General features: G+C 42.1%; 1 protein-coding gene across 1 annotated transcript in view; it reads right to left on the reverse strand.

Annotated features, from left to right (window-relative positions):
* plg (plasminogen) overlaps positions 1-19,730 on the reverse strand; it is a 120,147-nt gene that overhangs the window by 39,302 nt on the left and 61,115 nt on the right. The window contains exons 9-13 of the mRNA XM_067989230.1: positions 15,581-15,702; positions 7,953-8,109; positions 6,026-6,225; positions 3,499-3,647; positions 889-985 (exon numbers count right to left, since the gene is read on the reverse strand). Of these exons, the coding sequence (XP_067845331.1) occupies positions 889-985; positions 3,499-3,647; positions 6,026-6,225; positions 7,953-8,109; positions 15,581-15,702 (725 nt within the window). The remainder of the gene's footprint in view (positions 1-888; positions 986-3,498; positions 3,648-6,025; positions 6,226-7,952; positions 8,110-15,580; positions 15,703-19,730) is intronic.

The raw sequence follows: 19,730 nt of genomic DNA on the forward strand, positions 1-19,730 counted from the left end.
ACCTTGTCCCTGGTTATACTCCATGATGGTTCACTCTCAAGGTCTAATGTTTGCCACTGATCTGTGCTTACTCACTTAACGAGCCTAATATTCACCCTCATAAATTCCCTCCCCTCCATCTGCCCTTGTAAGTTCTTGTACCTCACTGTCTTAAGACCATAAATCTTTAAGCTTATTGATCAGTTTTTGTATCTCATTGCTCCAGGACAATCATTGTAATTAATGTCACTGGAGCAGTCTAGCAGAGAAAGAGTCTACTCTCTCAAAGGTTCACGGGACTTATACAATTGACATTGTTAAGGGCAATTTATGGTTAATCTAATGTTTTGTTCAATAAAAAGAGAGCATACTTTGAATAAAATGTAGTCCTCTCAACTTCTATTCCCCTTTATGCAACAAAGTCAGTGTGAGGCAATAACCAGTAGATGTATTGAATTAATGAGGCATAATCCACGGTGTTTATATTTATGTAATAAAGTCTAATAAGCTACTAGATTTTACTAATTGTTTTATAACAATAAAGTCCTTGGGTGGCCAGTCTAGTTCTAACAATTTCGGCCTTGATTCTTCCATTATTTGTTCTTCAGGTCAAACCCCAAAGCTCACTCAAAGTAGAGAAATGCTTCAATGTGAAAGAAGAAGGATATCTTCTAGTTTACTTGCCTATGAGAAGTACAATGGCACATTGAACTACAGGTCATATAAGTACAGTGAGCAGAAAGTGTGATTATATCGATTGGTATGCATGGGAAAGTATATCACACGCCTCAGCTATTTACTGTTCCAATATTCTAACAAAGGGAACAGCGACATGCAGAGGTATGTTGTGAAGATTAGCGAACGTCATTTGCAAAGGATACACAGAGCTAAAGCAAAAGTAATATTTACCGCACATGGGAATATCATCGCAGTAATCGTATTTTTTTTGTGGATCTGTTGTGTAGCACCATGGACCGTTAACGTCGCCATCTGGATTTCTGCAATACTACATTTAAACAAGAAAATATTAGACCAACAACAACAACAGCTTGCATTTATATAGTGCCTTTAGTATAGTAAATACATTCCAAGGCGCTTCACAGGAGCTTAATCAGACAAAATTGACACCGAGCCTAATAAGGAGACAGTAGATCAGGTGACCAAAAGTTTGGTCAAAGAGGTAGATTTTAAGGCTCGTCTTAAAGGAGGAGAGAAAGGTGGAGAGGCGGAGAGATTTAGGGAGGGAATTCCAGAGCTTAAGGCCGAGGCAGCTCACTCAAACGTAACCAATCTCGTATGCTTGTGGGATCAATTGACTGACAGCAGTAGACAAAACGTTGTTTATATTTATAATTCACTTTGTAACGATTTATCCAACCAGGCAACTCTTTTGCAGATTATCTTATCTTCACTTAGCCATTCAGATTAATTTCTTCTGCTATTGCAAGTAGGATTTGCTGTTTGGTTTCACTATTTTGTCATTGCCATGTTAGGGTGACAATGGAACAGCATTGTATGATGGGAAGCAAAGATGAGGCATGGTTATTGTTTGCATGTCAGCAATTATACAGTACATGATATTGAAATTTATGAATTCCATCCTAGTTTTCTTGTTTTGTAAAAGATGTGTTTGAATTTGATGTCAGGTCTTCCCATCTCACCTCTTTAGTAGAAATGTTGGATCCTCAGAAATATCAATCGGCTCAGGACATTACTAATTACTGAAGTAGTTACTGAGGTCAAGTGTTGAATAGAATTGCAGACCAAAGTAACCTGAATGCCAAAGGTGGGTATTATAAAAAATTTAAACTTTACAAAAAAATACAAACAGGTTGTTTAATAATGGAGGGTGAAATCGGACATGGGCAAAACCTTGCTTTTTGTCGCCTGTTCTAGGATATGCCCGATATTCAATTCTATTGAAGTCAACGCAACTGAATATCGGGCGGGGCGTGTAACGGGCGACCGATGCGATTCCATTTGCTTTGCGTCCCCGCCCATGTCCAATTTCATCCCCCGCTAATCCCTATGGATCTGATCGGGCTGACATATAATTCCTGGGAAATAGCCAGTTCCTGGTCATTTGGTTGCTGTCTGTTTCAGATTCTTGTCAATTTATTGTGGCATGTCTTATACTTTCGGCAAATTTTGGTGGTTTGTGCAAAATGGAGGAATTGGGAGGTTTCTATCCTGACACTCCTGGGGTCCTTTACTGTTCCCATCAAATTCTTTTGTGCATCTTTGAACAGGTTATCAAATGTTAACCAAAGGAGTTTTACATGTCAACTAACAGAGGATATTAAACCCCATCCCCAGTAATAATTATGTATGTATATTCCTTGGCAATTGAATTATAAAACATGCCAAAAACCCTTTTGGACATGGAAGTTTCATCTGCCAGTTTGAGTTACTAGGATCAGTTCTGAGATTTGTCTATACTGGAATTTTAAGATCACTGATATCAATTCTCCCAACCCCCACAATGTTGACCTATCATTCAGTAAGCAGATTTCCTGAATTTGTCCAAATTCAACTCTGTCAGTGGATTGGTCCAAAAAAAACAGATGGTCATCTGCTTATAGAAAAGTTGAAGACTTCTGAAGTGTATATCCATGATCTGATATTTCCCAGTGCATCACAGGAGGTATCCCAGGATTTTCTCTATGCATTTTAATGGTTAGAAAATCACAGGGTGCACACCCACAATTGCCTCCCTTGTTGGGAGTGAGGCATCAAGGCATCAGTCCTCAGGGACCCGCATATCTACCTTTAACCATAGCTCATCTATCATACGACTAAAGCACACCACTGGGCTTCAGTATTCCACTGGTACTCTTATCCCAACTAAAAGCTCTTGCAACAGGAAATGCAAGTTGAAGGAACAAAAAAACTAGGGGAGAGGCCTATAATATAGTGCTTCAAAGCTTAGACTCAGAGCCCTCGAGCATTTTTACTAGCAAGGACCATTCACTGCAAAGTTTGCAAAATGCCGCAGTTTGCCTCTATTGTTGCATCAGTGACAAGAGCCATAAATGCAGGATTAATACTGGATGCATAATGGGAATGGCTACAAGTATTTATTTCCATGCAAAGGGTTAATAGGATACGGTCTGCTGTACCATAAGTGACTATCGAAGCTTACATTCGAGGGAGAATGAGGCAAACCCTCAAAGAAGAAGGATATTAAAAGGTATGGAGAGAGCAGGGAGGTAGGACTCGGGTAGGTCGCTCTAATGTGGAGCTAGCACCGGCACAGACATGATGGGTCGAATGTACCAACATTTCTATGATAAGGCAATCTGCTTTTCAGTCTCCTGTAACCCCTAGTTTTCCCCATCTCCTGCTCTGTGTCTTTTCCCTTTGAGGGGGTGCTCCAGAAATACAGGGTGCTCTATAAGTACAGGGTGGTGGCTGTGATAGAAAAGGATAGGCCAGAATGGAACAAATGAAATGCAATCTCTGAAACATTACACGATCTCAGCCGAGGACTTGTTTCTGCAGGCCATACGGCCAACTTACATTTCTATCCAGTCCAGCATCGGGGTGTGTTTGAGGAGTGTAGCTGCTATGAAAATGGGGGGTCATCGATGACCAAGCTTGGCATGTCCTGCCACTTGATGTGGTTGCTCTTGGCCCGCGATATGACATTCCATTATTTATTAGGCAATCTGGCAAAATATAATCAACACAGAGGAAAGAATGACTTCCATCTCTTGCATCACAGCATCTCTGAGGTAAGGGGGTCATTGTTGCACCAAGAGACCAAGAAAATATAATACACAGCTATGTTTCTTTTCATTTAGAAGGGTTTAAATCGGGACAGTGTGGAACAGTGGAATGTAGGTTTGCACATATGGCTCCTCGGAGATCGAGCTCCGAGTCCCAGCTGGCCTGTCAGAGGGAGGGGAGTGAGAATCAGAGCATAAGTCGCAAAGGGCCCATTTTGTTCACTTGTGGGTCAAGAGGGTCAATGGCAGAGACCCAGGAGCAGGTCACGTGCCTGCCCTCTCAGTTTGGGAATAGAGCATAGGGGAAACCTAAAGGGAGGGAGTAGACAATAAATCAATACAATAAATAAAGGTCAAACATACCAACTAGACCCACAGGATATGAGTCAAATATATCTGTTTCCACAAGCACCAGTGTTTTTTTATTGTTCCTTGTAAACATGGTGAAATTGCTATAAAATGTACACACATGACCTGTTGGAACGTGTCCCGTGCACTCTTCTGGTGCATTGCAGACTAGCCCAGATGCTTTAATTTTGCTGTAATTGTGTTATATTTACAATACTCATTATCATTTCACTCATCATGTAAACTGGAAGGGTAGGCATAGCTAGGTATCGCTGTCAGTTAAAAACAAAAACAGGTTATCTTACTTTCAGAGCCAAGTATTTGTTTTAACCGTAGTATTACCATGGCAAAAGAACCAAGGGGGAAATGAGGAGACATTTTGTTATGCAGCAACTTGTTATGATAGGGAATGCATTGCCTGAAAGGGTGGTGGAAGTGATCCTATGGTAACTTTCAAAAGGGAACTGGACATATTCTTGAAATGGAAAAATTTGCAGGGCTATGGGGAAAGAGAAGGGGAGTGGAACTAATTGGATAGCTCTTTCAAAGAGTCAGCACAGGCACGACGAGCCGAGTGGCCTCCTTCTATGATTCTATTCTTAAGCCATTTTATTTTAGAGTTTAAGTATTCTTTGTATTATTGCAAGTGCTGTACCTGATATTGTACAATGTGTGGAGATCATCTAATGGACCAGTGAGTTATGCTTGAAGTTCCTGTACACCTTCACTGAACCAAGACCAGAATGTCTTGTAACAGAAAACATCCATACAAGAGCATTTTAAGTTTTTTTAAACCACCCACTCTTGACACATGTGCTGGTTGACATATTTATTGTTGGAAGCTTTTTTTTTATTTTGTGGATTCGATCACATTTCTAATAAGAAAGCCTGTGGGGTAAATTTTATGAGGGAGGCCTTACTGGGGGAGGAGGGGGGAAATGGTTGGTATAATTGGTAGCTCTACTGGCCAACCCCCAGACAGGGAGAGGGTCAGAACTCAAATTACCAACTTTCTGTCCAGCTGCAGGAGAACAGGAAAGAAAAGCACATGTTCAAAGCCAGTTGGTAAGATTTGCTGAGAGAGGCAGGGAAGGACTGAAGTTGACTAACAGGGACAGTGTGGCATGTTGCATTGTTTTCTTTTGTTACATGGAGGGGCTGAAATGAAGTTGTTTCCAATAATGATTACTCTGTACATTTACAGGCTGACTGCAAAATAAATCAACTTAACAAATCAAATTTGGCCTCATCTCATTAAATGGTCAATCAATCTAATTTTTAGAAGATTGGAGAACCACACATGAGGACATGTATGAAGATTGTAATATCCATTTCATGTAACAAGGGGGCCTCATTATTATGCTCCCGGGTCATGCAGTTATATAACTAGATATTGGGCGGTTTGGGAAAACTCCTTATCGTAAAGAAGGCAGGTCCACTTATGAGAGTGCCCACTGATGCTAAACCCAAGAGAAGATCTAGAGTAGAACTGAAATTTAAGCAATGGCCAAGTTCAAGTATTGATGGTTTAATTTCAATAAGATATTAGTGCTTGCAAAGTACATCTACTTTTGTCTATGTCTGCTATTGTGACATCTACAATGTTAGTTTATGTCGCATTTACTTCTTTAAGTGTATTTCACCTGAAATAGATTCAACTTTAGTTGTACTTTAAGTACTTTCATGATAATATTGTACAGTGTTGATTCTAAGCTTTAGCTGTTATAGTAGTTGATGGAATAGTGCCTTAAAATTGAAGTCATTCTCAACAATTTTATAAATGCAGACTCAATGTAATAGAGAACTGATGTAACTAATTATTTAAGCAGGTTTGTTGGTCAGTTAAAAAGTGTCCAGATGAGTTTTTTTTTGAAGAAATGCTGCAATCTTTCATAGTTTGTTGTAATACAATGACAATGCTTTTGTAATGACTGGATATATTCCTTGCCAATGAGGTTACTTTTAATTACCTGGTTCACCAGCAGATACTTCAGGTGCCTCACTGCCTTCTACTGGCGCCTCAGGTACAGAAGTGATAACAGGGGATTGAGTTTGTACGATGTCACACTTTGGAATCCTGCAGTATTCCCATCGGACTGAGGGATCAGTTGTGTAACACCAGGGCATCCTATCAAAATCAGGATTTCTACAAAGATTGTCAACCAGTCCCCTGTAGATTGAAAGTAAAAAAGAATCAACAATCTCTCAGGACCAGTTTACTGCCTGCCCTGTCCTAGAGGAAAACCTTTCAACACTTCAATCTTTTTATGGTGTTTATCGTGAAAGGCTAGTATTTCCCTAGGCATCATTTTGAAGGTGATGCCGTTCCTTAAGGTGTTTGATTTTGAGGCATACTTAACAGATCTTACATATAGCACTTATCCATAAAGAAATAGAATTGGAATTTCTTTCATGGTAGAGTATTTTGCATTTGAATGGATGGAATTGTCAGACAAAATGAACTGAGGATGAGACAGTGACTGTGTTGTCATCCATACAATAAGGAAAGATCACGTGAATCTAGAAAATGCTTTGATCCCACAATTTCCCATAAACGCTTATTCACCGATCACTGTCACTTCATATGAGCCACCACTAGCAAAACTCCAGTTTTCCAATGCAGTCGAGAATTAATTCATCAGCAGTTACATATATTTTGTATTATCTGTTCTGGGGTGTCGCTGGCAAGGCCAGCATTTATTTCCCACCCCTTATTGCCCTTGAGAAGGTGGTGATGGGCCTTCCTCTTGAGCCGCTGCAGTCCGTTTGGTGAAGGCACTCCCATAATGCTATTGGGTAGGGAGTTCCAGGATTTTGACCCAGCGACCATGAAGGAACGGCATATATGTCCAAGTCGGGATGGTGAGTGACTTGGAGGGGAACTTGGAGGTGATGTGTTCCCATGCACTTGCTGTCCTTGTCCTTCTAAGTGGTAGAGGTCGCAGGTTTGGGAGGTGCTGTCCTGATGCAGTTTTGAAGGTATTTCAATGGCTTCTAATTAGATTGTTTGATAGTAAGAATATTCCAAATTTGTACAAAAAATTCTCAGTAACAAGAAGGTAGAAAGAAAAACACAAGGAGAGAGATGATGAGAACACATGAATGGAGAGAAATGAAGAATGTACAAGAGACAGTAAATGAGAGAGTACAAGGGGAGAGATGTTGAGAAAAAGGGTAGTGAAATTCCTTTGTGCACTCAAGATAATGTACACAGTGACTGGGTGTTAATGTACAACAGTATTAATGGAGTGTTGGCACAATTTTGACCATGCTCCGAAAGTTCCTTTGGGGAGTACTCTGGAGTAACGCATATTAATACATAGACTCTGTTTTACTGATTTTTGGCTTGTTAAAGATTCAGCAAGTACCATTAAAGACAAAACATGGAGATTTGTAGCACTCTCGCCTCCGAGTCAGAAGGTTGCGGTTTCAAGTCCCCCTCCAGAGACTTGAGCACATAATCTAGGCTGACACTTCAGTACAGTACTGAGGGAGTACTGCACTGTTGGAGGTGGCATCTTTCAAATGAGACATTAAACCAAGGCCCTGTCTGCTCTCTCAGGTGCATGTACACGATCCATGGCACTCTTTGAAGAGCAGGGGAGTTCTCTCTGGTATCCTGGCCAATATTTAATCCTTCAACCAACATCACTAAAACAGATTATCTGGTCATTATCTTATTGCTGTTTGTGGGATCTTGCTGTGTGCAAATTGGCTGCTGCATTTCCTACATTACAACAGTGACTACGCTTCAAAAGTACTTAATTGGCTGTAAAGTGCTTTGGGACATCCTGAGGTTGTGAAAGGTGCTATAGAAATGCAAGTCTTTATTTCTTTCTTTGTGTCTGTGATCAGTTAGGTACAAAATCGGCCTATTGATGCTTGCCATGTACATACGCATTAGGAAAATTGCGCGATGTCTTCTCATGCCTATGTGGCGTCATGGAATCCCATTCCTGGCATCTTTTTCCTGACAGTGTCACAGATGTAGTCCCACGATAGTTAGCGCCGTTTCCACTATAACAATCAGTAGGTCCACCATCATTCGTCGGCACTGAAAAGTAAACAGTGTACACGATTTTGAGGATCATTTTGATCTAAAAATTCACAATCTTCTGTTATTTACTAGTATCCCAAGTTAACTTTCCCTATCCAGTAATTGTGCATTAAAGGATAGTAATTCTGTGGTTTGTTATTAATCGATCAGTTATTAATCTTTGTCCACCCTCCTAACCTTGTTCCTGGTAGTAAATGTTTCCAAGGCATTTTGATGTATTGTCCTGGCATTAAAAGCATTTTATTTTTTATTTGTTAAGCAGCAATTTACATCGAACGTGCAGTTTTACTCAGGGTTTACTTCATTTCCGCGTTCCATTTGAAGTCTTGTTAAAAGCACCAGTGGGAGAGGGAGCGGAGTTCCAACAGCAAGCAGAGGAGTAGATGTAGAGTGAAAGAGGGGCCTTTCGGTGAACTCTCCATCATGAGTCTTGCATTAAGTCTCTCCGTGATAAATATTTTGGAGGAGGAACAGCAGAGCAATAGTGAGAGACTGGAGCGCGGGAAGTGTGAAAACCATGAGGTAGACATACATTATTATGACACATCCGAAGTGGAAGAATGAACTATAGAGGTAATTTTGTGAAGCTTTGTTGGCGGAAAGCACAGGTCTGAAAACTTTGGCTAAAGTGTTATCTCCAACCCAGTTGCACAATGTCACAATCTTTTACCGACTCACAGACTGTGCTTCTTCAACTAGCAAGATCTCAAAACACCTTTCTCTGCTTGCAGGACAAGACGGTGCATAATATAAGGGGACAGATGGAAGAGATTACAACCCGTTGACTCCCGTGGACATCCTTGTCTATAAGACAACAACAACAACTTGCATTTATATTGTAAATATATACCACTAGGTATATAATGCAGTAAAACATCCCAAGGAGCTTCACAGGAGCAATTAGCAAACAAAATTTGACACCGAGACACATAAGGAGATATTAGGACAGGTGACCAAAAGCTTGGTCAAAGAGATAGATTTTAAGGAGTGTCTTAAATGAGGAGAGAGAGGTGGAGAGGCAGAGAGATTTAGGGAGGGAATTCCAGAGTTTAAAGTCTAGGCAGCTGAATGTTCATCCACCAATGGCGTAGCAATGGAAATTGGGGATGCGCAAGAGGCCAGAATTGGAGGAGTGCAGAGATCTCAGAGGGTAGTGGGACTGAAGGAAGTTACAGAGATAATGAGGAGAGAGGCCATGGAGGAATTTGAAAATAAGGATGAGAATATTAAAATCAAGGCTATGTCGGACCAGGAAACAATTTAGGCCAGCGAGCACCGGGGCGGTGGGCGAACAGGAATTGGTGAGTGTTAGGATACGGGCAGCAAAGTTCTGGATGAGTTCAAGTTTATAGAGAGTGGAAGGGTGGGAGGCCGGCAAGGAGAGCAATGGAATAGTTGAGTCTAGAGGTGACAAAGACATGGATGACCAGTCAAAGAGTGGGGCAAGATGAAGCCAAATGCTTTCCCCAAGCAGTAAAATCCTGCTGTTATGTCTTATCCCTCTTCTCACTCATACACAGGCATTACCAGTTCTTGGCTGGGGCAGAATTTGCATCATATAGAAGGTAAGTGAATTAACAGATACATGGTCAATGTGATCTCCTGGACTGGTTTCGATCGTCTGACGGGCTCGGAGCGGAATTTTCCATTTATTTTTTCGTGGTTGCGGGAGCAGGGTAGGATGTGTTTAGTCGTGGTGCTCCAGCCATCATGAGTGTGGAGCAGGCTTGATGAACCAGCTGGTCTTTTCCTGCCCATCATTTTCATATGTTCGTATTCACACAACCCCAAAACCATCATACAGATATCTTGTAAAGCAAGTTCTATTTCCAAGTATCTCTTGTACTCAGCATTCTGATCTATGTTCCTGTCATTGTACTCTGCCAGTGGCGAGAACGAGTGAGCACCTCACAGCAGCCTGTGTCCTTCAAGAAAGAAAGAAAGAAAGAAACCACAGAGTATTGCAGTGTGCAGGTAAAAAGGAACAAGTGGTGTTGCCAGAGGAGGACCAGGGACCATATGGTCCAGATGGCCACATGGATGCCATCAATGACTGCTGTGATGAAGTGTACGTGCACTCCAGAAGCTATAGGGAGCAAGGACTATGGGGGAGTGGATGGTGGCAAGCCATCTGGGCTCCAAAATAAGTGGTCACGAGTGTCCTTGATTAAACAAGCAAGCAAGGCGGTTTATATCAAGCAAATGTTATAGATTAGGGGTAAACTGTCAGGATAGAGGAACATAGGTTTCATCAGTCTGGGACAAGTTCGAAGTAACTTGTCCCACATTTTTGAGATATTTACCAGCCTGTATTTTTCAAATCAATGAGTATCTCTGTAATCTTAACAGAGAGATTGTCAGACCTCCATAGTTGGCTTCCATTGATGTTAGAAAAGAAAGAAAAACCTGTTGTGTAAGAATATTACACGTATCATAATGGAACAGTTATAAACTATTTATTATTTTCTGCTACACTAAGCTCAGCAACTACAGTAAAAATATATGTTGTTACTGCTACTATTTAGGAACATTAGGAACAGGAGTAGGCCATTCAGTCCCTCGAGCCTGCTCTACCATTCAATTAGATTAGCTGCTGATCTGTACCTCAACTCCATTTACCCACCTTAGCTCCATATCCCTTGATGATCTTACCCAATAAAAATCTATCGATCTCAGGCTTGAAAGCTCCAATTGTCCCAGCGTCCACAGCCTTTGGGGGAGAGAATTCCATATTTCTACTACCCTTTTTGTGAAAAAAGTGCTTCCTGATTTTTAACAAATAGTTTCCCTGTAGCTACCCTATTGAATCCTTTTAACATTTAAAACATCTCGATCAGATCACCCCTCAATCTTCAATACTCAAGGGAATACAAATTATGTCCTCATAATTTAAACCTCTAAGCCCCAGTACTTATTCTTTTACAGTTTAATACATTTGTTTAGCAGTTAGGTCCCGAAACTCAGCAGGGAAACGCCATAAATGGCCATTTATCCTGTTTCCCTGAGAGTTCTACTAGGTACCCGTCGGAGTTCTGACAGAATTCTCCAAGGAATTTCAGGGCCTTAAAGTCTATCAATGTCTGGTGTAGTGTTATTCTGCCACCTTCCAAAAATGAGGAGGATGACATGAGGGCACCAGATAGAGCAGTAGCTGAACTAAACTGAAAAGAATTCCCTTGCATCATTCCAAGATGTCAGGCTAGGCTTAGTGGTAGCACTCTTGCCTCTGAGTCAGAAGGCTGTGGGTTCAAGTCCTGCCTTAGAGACTTGAGTACATAATCCAGGCTGATACTCCAGTGCAGTACTGTTGGCTAGTGCCTTCCTTTAAATGAGATGTTAAACCAAGGCAGCTCTCTTGGGAGGATGTAAAAGCTCCCATAGCACTATTTGAAGAGGAGTTCTCCCCAGTGTCTTGGCTAATATTTATCTCTCAATCAACATCACTAAAGCAGATTAACTGAACATTATCTCATTGCTGCTTGTGGGATCTTGCTGTGCACAAATTGGCTGCCCCATTTCCTACATTATAACAGTGACTACACTTTAACAGCATTTCATCGGCTGTAAAGTGCTTTGGGATGTCCTGAGGTCATTAAAGGCGCTATATAAATGTGTGTATAATAAGTTCTTGCCATTCCCTGGTCATTAGATGAATTTATCTAGAATTTTTAAGCTGGTAAACCTGTTAAAAAAACATATGGGATCCTAGGCTTTATATAAAGCGGCATAGAGTACAAAAGCAAAGAAGTGATGGTCAACCTTTAAAGGTCACTGGTTAGACCTCAGCTAAAGGATTATGTCCAATTCTGGGCACCACACTTTAGGAAGGATGTCAAGGCCTTGGAGAAGGTGCAGAGGAGATTTACCAGAATGGTACCAGGGATGAGGCAATTCAGTTACGTGGAGAGACTGGAGAAGCTGGGATTGTTCTCCTTAGAGCAGAGAAGGTTGAAGGGAGATTGAATAGAGGTGTTGAAAATTATGAGAGGTTTTGATAGAGTAGATAGGAAGAAACTGTTTCCTGAGGGTCGGTAACAATAGGACACAGATTTTAAGATAATTGACAGAAAAGCCAGGGGGGAGACGAGGAGAAATTTTTTTACTCTTGTTAAGATCTGGAATGCACTGCCTGAAAGGATGGATGGAAGCAGATTCAGCAGTAACTTTCAAAAGGGAATTGAATATATACTTGAAAAGGAAAAATTTGCAGGGGTATGGGGAAATAGCAGGGGAGTAGGACTAATTGGATAGCTCTTTCAAAGAGCCGGCACAGGCACGATGGGCCGAATGGCCTCCTTCTGTGCTGTATAATTCTATGATTCTACATTTGTGAAGGTGAAAATGCTCTCTGGGACCACAGGGAGCTCAGCTACAAAACTCGTCTAAGATATCTAGAGTATAAAGGAACACAGGTGAGTTCCACATGGAGTTGCATAGTTACATAGGCCTTGATATTAACTCAGAGCCAGGAAGAGAGCAGCGGGCACGATTTTCAGACGGGAAACCCAGAAGTATGTATTTCTTGCATGTCATGACGATTTTCAGGTTACGACGTCTTTAGAAGGGGAGAGATCAGAGTCTTCGGGGTTTGTCTGGGGGAAGTCGGGGAGAGATCAGAGTCTTTGGGGTTTATATGGGGGAGGTCGGGGAGAGATCAGAGTCTTTGGGTTTGGATGGGGGAGGTCGGGGAGAGATCAGAGTCTTTGGGTTTGGATGGGGGAGGTCGGGGAGAGATCAGAGTCTTTGGGTTTGGATGGGGGAGGTCGGGGAGAGATCAGAGTCTTTGGGTTTGGATGGGGGAGGTCGGGGAGAGACCAGAGTCTTTGGGTTTGGATGGGGGAGGTCGGGGAGAGACCAGAGTCTTTGGGTTTGGATGGGGGAGGTCGGGGAGAGACCAGAGTCTTCGGGTTTGGATGGGGGAGGTTGGGCAGAGACCAGAGTCTTTGGGTTTGGATGGGGGAGGTCGGGGAGAGACCAGAGTCTTCGGGTTTGGATGGGGGAGGTCGGAGAGAGATCAGAGTCTTCGGGTTTGGATGGGGGAGGTCGGAGAGAGATCAGAGTCTTCGGGTTTGGATGGGGGAAGTCGGGGAGAGATCAGAGTCTTCGGGTTTGGATGGGGGAGGTCGGGGAGAGATCAGAGTCTTTGGGTTTGGATGGGGGAGGTCGGGGAGAGATCAGAGTCTTTGGGTTTGGATGGGGGAGGTCGGGGAGAGACCAGAGTCTTTGGGTTTGGATGGGGGAGGTCGGGGAGAGACCAGAGTCTTTGGGTTTGGATGGGGGAGGTCGGGGAGAGACCAGAGTCTTTGGGTTTGGATGGGGGAGGTCGGAGAGAGATCAGAGTCTTCGGGTTTGGATGGGGGAGGTCGGGGAGAGATCAGAGTCTTCGGGTTTGTATGGGGGGGGGTGGGCAATCATGGGGGGAGTGGGAGAAGACAGACATTGAGGGGGGGGCGTCTGCCGATTGCGGAGTGTTTAAAATGTAAGTTTGGTGAGCTGCGGGAAGCACTCCTGCTCCTCCTGGCCCACAAAACAGTGCAATAAAGGCATTTACCTCATGGAGCCGGCCTTTCTCGCCTCTGTTTCACTGGCGAGATTCACAGACCCTGGGAAACATGTTCTGGAGGCATTAAATTTGAAGGTCTCTTAAAAACAACTTAAAAATACCTAATTGACGTCTCATAATTCCGTTAATTGCTCCGATATCTACCCCCCCCCCCATTAATTAGGGACCCACCTCCGGCGAGTAGGTTGCTCTCACGGATCCAAACACACCTCCGTTAAAACCGGAAATGGGCGCTTTGGAGCCAGGTTGTGGTCGAGCTGGAAAAATCATTCATTTTAACTTCCCACCCGCCCCCGACCCAACCGTTCTTGGGGGTTAAAGTTTCTCTCCTAGAGTCCTAACTGGTTGATGCAAGCTTTGTGCTCCATACGAGCCTCCTCCCTCTCCTCTTCATCTACCCCTATCAGCATACCCTTCTATTCCTTTCTCCCTCATGTGCTTATCTGGCTTCCCCTTAAATGCATCTATGCTATTTTCCTCCAGTGTTCCTTGTGGTAGCAAGTTCCACATTCTTAACACTCTCTGGGTAAAGAAGTTTCTCCTGAATTCCCTATTGGATTTATTAGTGACTATCTTATATTTTTGACCTCTAGTTTTGGACTCCCCCACAAGTGGAAACTTTTGCTCCACATCTACCTTATCAAACCCTTCGTTATATTAAAGACCTCTATCAGGTCACCCCTCAGCCTTCTGTTTTCTAGAGTTAAGTGCCCCAGCCTATTCAGCCTTTCCTGATATCTCAGTTCTGGTATCATCTTTGTGAATCTTTTTTGCAACTTCTCCAATGCCTCTATATCCTTTTTATAATATGGAGACCAGAACTGTGCACAGTATGCTAAGTGTGGTCTAACCAAGGTTCTATACAAGTTTACCATAACTTCTCTGCTTTTCAATTCTATCCCTCCAGAAATGAACCTTAGTGCTCGGATGACTTTTTTATGGCCTTATTAACCCTGCGTCGCTACTTTTAGTGATTTGTGTACCTGTACCCCCAGATCCCTCTGCTCCTCTACCCCATTTAGACTCTTATTATCCAAGCTGTATGTGGCCTCCTTATTCTTCCTACCAAAATGCACCACTTCACATTTAACTCGGTTGAATTTCATTTGCCAATTACATGCCCATTCTGCAAGTTTATTAATGCCTTCCTGTATTTTGTCGCATTCTTCTTTGTATTAATTACACCTCCCAATTTGGTATCGTCCGTAAATTTTGAAATTGTACTTCTGATTCCCGAGTCCAGTTAATGTAAATTGTGAACAATAGTGGTCCTAGCACTGATCCCTGTGGAACACCACTTCCACCTTTTGCCAGTCTGAGTAACTACCCTTAATCCCTACTCTCTGTTTTCTGTTTTACAGCCAGCTTGCTATCCATTCTGCTATCTGTCCCCTGACTCCACATGCTCTGACCTCAGTCATGATCTCCAATGTGGTACCTTATCAAAGGCCTTTTGAAACTCCAAATATATTACATTTACTGCATTACCCTTGTCTACACTTTCTGTTACACAGACACTGAAGACATACAAAAGAGTGGACAGATTGAAGGGATGATACAGACACCTGTGAGAAGAATGTGTCACATACAGAGAGAGGGTGAGTCAGAGAGCAACACAAATAATTAGAATGGGAAAGAAGGAGAGACAGTTACAGAAACAAATTTATATCTATTTTTTGTCTCTGAGTAATGTCCTGGGAGATTAACTATATCATGTGTTACATACTGTAATGCTCCTGTCATGAGAAAACTGCATCACCTCGGATTCACTGAGCAATGCCATGGGGGATCTGCTAGTAACGATTATTTGGACCAATGGACAAAGTACAAACAGTTTAGCGGAGGCTTACTTTAGGGCTCAATAGAAAGAAGCAGAACATTACCTGGGAATTGTGGTATTCTCACCTGGTTGCAGAATGCCGCACTTTCGCACTTGGCAATATTCCCATCTTGTTTCTGGGTCAGTGGTGTAACACCAGGGCTCCTTTTCATTATCAGGATTTCTGCAGTAATTATCTTCTAGTCCTCTGAAATGGGCAAAACAGCAGTTTGGTTGTCCATCAGAAAGAAATATTGCAGTGCTCTGAGTGTGTGACTGGCTTCATCTCATGAATAGAACATATGGAAGTATGGACAGTATGAACCCCGGTCGGAATTGGCACGGCTCCACACAACTTGGCACAAATCGGCAATGTTACTCAGACAGCCTAGAAGAATGGCTTAACCCTGCCCCATTCATCAGGGATGATGTCAGGAAGCACATCTTCATGCAAAGGGTAGTGGAAATCTGGAACTCTCTCTCCCAAAAAACTGTTGAGGCTAGGTCAATTGAAAATTTAAAAACTGAGATTGATAGATTTTTCTTAGGTGATGGTATTACGGAATATGGAAACAAGATGAGTAAATGGTGCTAAGATATAGATCAGCCATGATCTAATTGAATGGCGGAACAGGCTCGAGGGACTGAATGACCTACTCATGTTCTATGTTCATTGGTGACCAATTTTGTAGAGAGGTCCTTAAACAGGTGTTAGCCTCCTCATTAAAATATTTAAGGGCCCAAACGTCTGTTTTAGGAGTCCGCTCGGGACGCCTATAAAATGGTCCCCATGAATGTAGCAGTGGGACCAGCACCTTTGCAGATTGGGCGCGGAACGTCCCACTGCTAAATTGCTATGTTTTGTGCCTATTTTACCCCAGGGTTTTTTCTCTATAGCTGAGAAGGATAAGGAATTACTTGATAGTGGTATTTCAGATTTATGAAGGGTTAGGATAAGGTAAATAATGATAGATTATTTCCCTTGGTGAATGACATATTAACAAGAGAGCACAAATTTAAGATAATCACAAAGAATTTAAGGGGAGGTTATATAAAAAAGAAATGTCTTTACACAGCGAGAACTTGGAATGTAGAACTCAGTCACAAACTGTTGTCGAAACAGAATCGATAAATTCTTTTAAAGGGCTATTAGATAGTTGCTTATAAAAGAGCATTTTTGTAAGGAAAGAGGTTAACATCCCTTGAGCATTGTGAATTTAAAACATACTGGACCTTTGGACAATATACCTGGATTGAGGAAAGTTGCCCCTTTGCAATATTTGAATAGAACCAATTTAAGACAACATGCGGTAAGGCTTCCAGAGGTTTCTTTGGTTTGCAAGACATGATTGATGAGAAAGAAAGGGAGTACCATGGGAAACAAGGGAGTCACATTCCACAGAACTGATATCAGATAAAGTAGCTAAAAACCTACTAAAGCAGCCATTGTAAAACCACGCAAAGCCATGAGAAAGGGACAGGTCACCATGGCAACACTGATAACGGGGGCCTGCCACATTCCACGATGTCTGGAAAACACATGCGGCCATTGCACCTGTTCACAAGTGAGATAACAGTCAATCATTGAGGTCTAGTCATGGCTGAAGCCTGACAACAAGAGATGATTGACCAAAATGACATTATCCCTAATTCATTGACGCCCCAAAGGGCAAAAACTGTGGTCCAAAACTAACTTACCTTGGACGCCGCTCCGTAATGGCGTCCGTCCCAACCACTGTCGAATCCATCGGAGCAAGTTCGCGAATGCGCACAAGCGCATTAAAACCCGTAAATCACGAACTTGCTCTGATTGGTTCAACAGCATTTTGACAGTCCTGAATTAAAGGGCCAACCATGGCACAATCATAAACAATCAAACACAATCACCAAACAATCGTAAACTTACCCATCTACCCAGCTGGAACAAAGATACTTATACCACGAGAAGGTACCAGCCCTACACTACCTTTTTAAAAACGTGATGACTTATAAAGACTGCAAAACAACAAAAAATTAAATTTTAAATATGCAGAATGTCTCATTATAATTATTTTAGTATTTTTTGATCTTAAAAAAATTATTAAAAAATAAAAATATAATTTTTTTAACTTTTAACTTCTGTATGTTTAAGTAAATTAAATCATTTCCTTGCAATTTTATAATAAGGTAAGTTACATTTTTATTTAGACTAACATAGGGAATGTCACTTTAAATTTATGAGTTTAACTTGCCTGCTTGTGGCCGGGGCTTGCAGTCCCACAGTGTTTCCATACACACACGGCCTGCACTGATATCGGAACACCCCACTGAGGAAGATCTCAGAATACAGCAAATTTATGTTGTGGACCATGCAGTAAGTACATTCGTACTTTTTATCTGCAGGAGGTACGGAGAGCCTTGGCACGCACACGGTGGCAGCAAGTTCCGACCCAATATAAAAAGACGTCGGGACAGAATTGGTACTGCAGTCAGGTGGAAGCCTAACAAAGCTTACCTACAGGAGGGACTTCCAACAACAAGACTTCAAAAGCTTTGAAAGACTTGATCAATCTTAATGGGCCTTAAAGCAGAAATCCTTGGTTTCAAGGTGATCTTCGGTTTTAAGGTGATAATATTACTTGATTTGCTTGTGCTTGTTTAAGTGTAGAGCACGGTTACATGCATTGCTTGGTTTTGCTTCATGCTTGTGTGAATTATAACATCATTAAATAATCACTTTTGATTAATGAAACTACCGTCAGTGGGGATTTTCTTTGTCTGATTATTCGTTTAAGAACCATTGGAAATTTCTTACATTGGCACCCAAAAGGGTCCAGACAAAGGAAGTGTGAAAGAGACAAAGAGGGTTAAAAAATTATGTCCAACCTCTGGGCAGAGAACAGGGCTTTCTGTACAGAGGCATTGGAGGGTATAGCAGGTAGGGTAAAGAACGAATACTGTGACCAACACTTAGACAGAGAACAGGGCTCTCTGGGCAGAAGTGGGTGGTCTATATACTGGAGCCATGTTTAGACAGAAAACAGGGTCTTCTGGGCAGAAGTGGGTGGTCTATATACTGTGTCCAACGTTTAGACAGAAAACAGGGTTCTCTGGGCAGAAGTGGGTGGTCTATATACTGTGTCCAACGTTTAGACAGAAAACAGGGTCTTCTGGGCAGAAGTGGGTGGACTATATACTGTGTCCAACGTTTAGACAGAAAACAGGGTCTTCTGGGCAGAAGTGGGTGGTCTATATACTGTGTCCAACGTTTAGACAGAAAACAGGGCTCTCTGGGCAGAAGTGGGTGGACTATATACTGTGTCCAACGTTTAGACAGAAAACAGGGCTCTCTGGGCAGAAGTGGGTGGTCTATATACTGTGTCCAACGTTTAGACAGAAAACAGGGCTCTCTGGGCAGAAGTGGGTGGACTATATACTGTGTCCAACGTTTAGACAGAAAATGGTCTTCTGGGCAGGGACGGGTGGCAGGTATAAAAAAAGAATGTGACAAGAAAGGCAAGGGTTAGAAACAGAGGAATCTAATCTAAAGATGGATTTGGAATAGGTAACGAAACAATTGGGAAGGACACTTGATGATGAGAATGAGATGTTCAGTGAAAAGGAAAAATCTGAGGTGTAAACATGCTGTAAAGGGATGCATAATGCAAGTTACAGATTTGAGACCAGCAGTGAAAGAGGCGACTGGTCCCTCAGTACCCCCTTCCCCTTTTACTCTACATTGTTGCACCCCTCCCATATACCAAAGAAGAAGAGGGAAAGAAATTGTGCAGGAGGACGAGGAGGTAAAGATGAGTCCTTTCACAGTGGCTGCAAAGGAATTATGTAAAAATCAGATGCAAAGTATATCCAGGAGAATATAGGAACTTGTACTGTATTAATTAAAATATGTCAGACTTTTTGTGAGGTGGAGACTAAGATAAAGAAACCAGTAAAGGAGAAGAAAATGAAAGAGGAGGATTGGAAAGCAGAAGTCTTGTTGTTTCAGCCACAAGAGTTAGGGAGGTTGAGAGAGGAAGTTCGGAAGGGTAGGTTGAAAGGTAAGGAAGAAAGAAGAACAAAAATAAAGATGGAGGGATCCTCACCACACCAGGCTTGGGCGAGCACACAGATTGTGAGCTTGAGACTTTGAGTCGGTACAAAATGGGGTTATGTCACAAACATCGGAAATTGAAATTTGGTTTAAGTAAAAAAAAAGGGGAGTTTATGATGGAATCAAGAAGGAGAAAGGTAGTGGAT

The sequence above is a fragment of the Heptranchias perlo genome, chromosome 8, assembly GCF_035084215.1.
Source record: "Heptranchias perlo isolate sHepPer1 chromosome 8, sHepPer1.hap1, whole genome shotgun sequence".
Taxonomy (NCBI): domain Eukaryota; kingdom Metazoa; phylum Chordata; class Chondrichthyes; order Hexanchiformes; family Hexanchidae; genus Heptranchias; species Heptranchias perlo.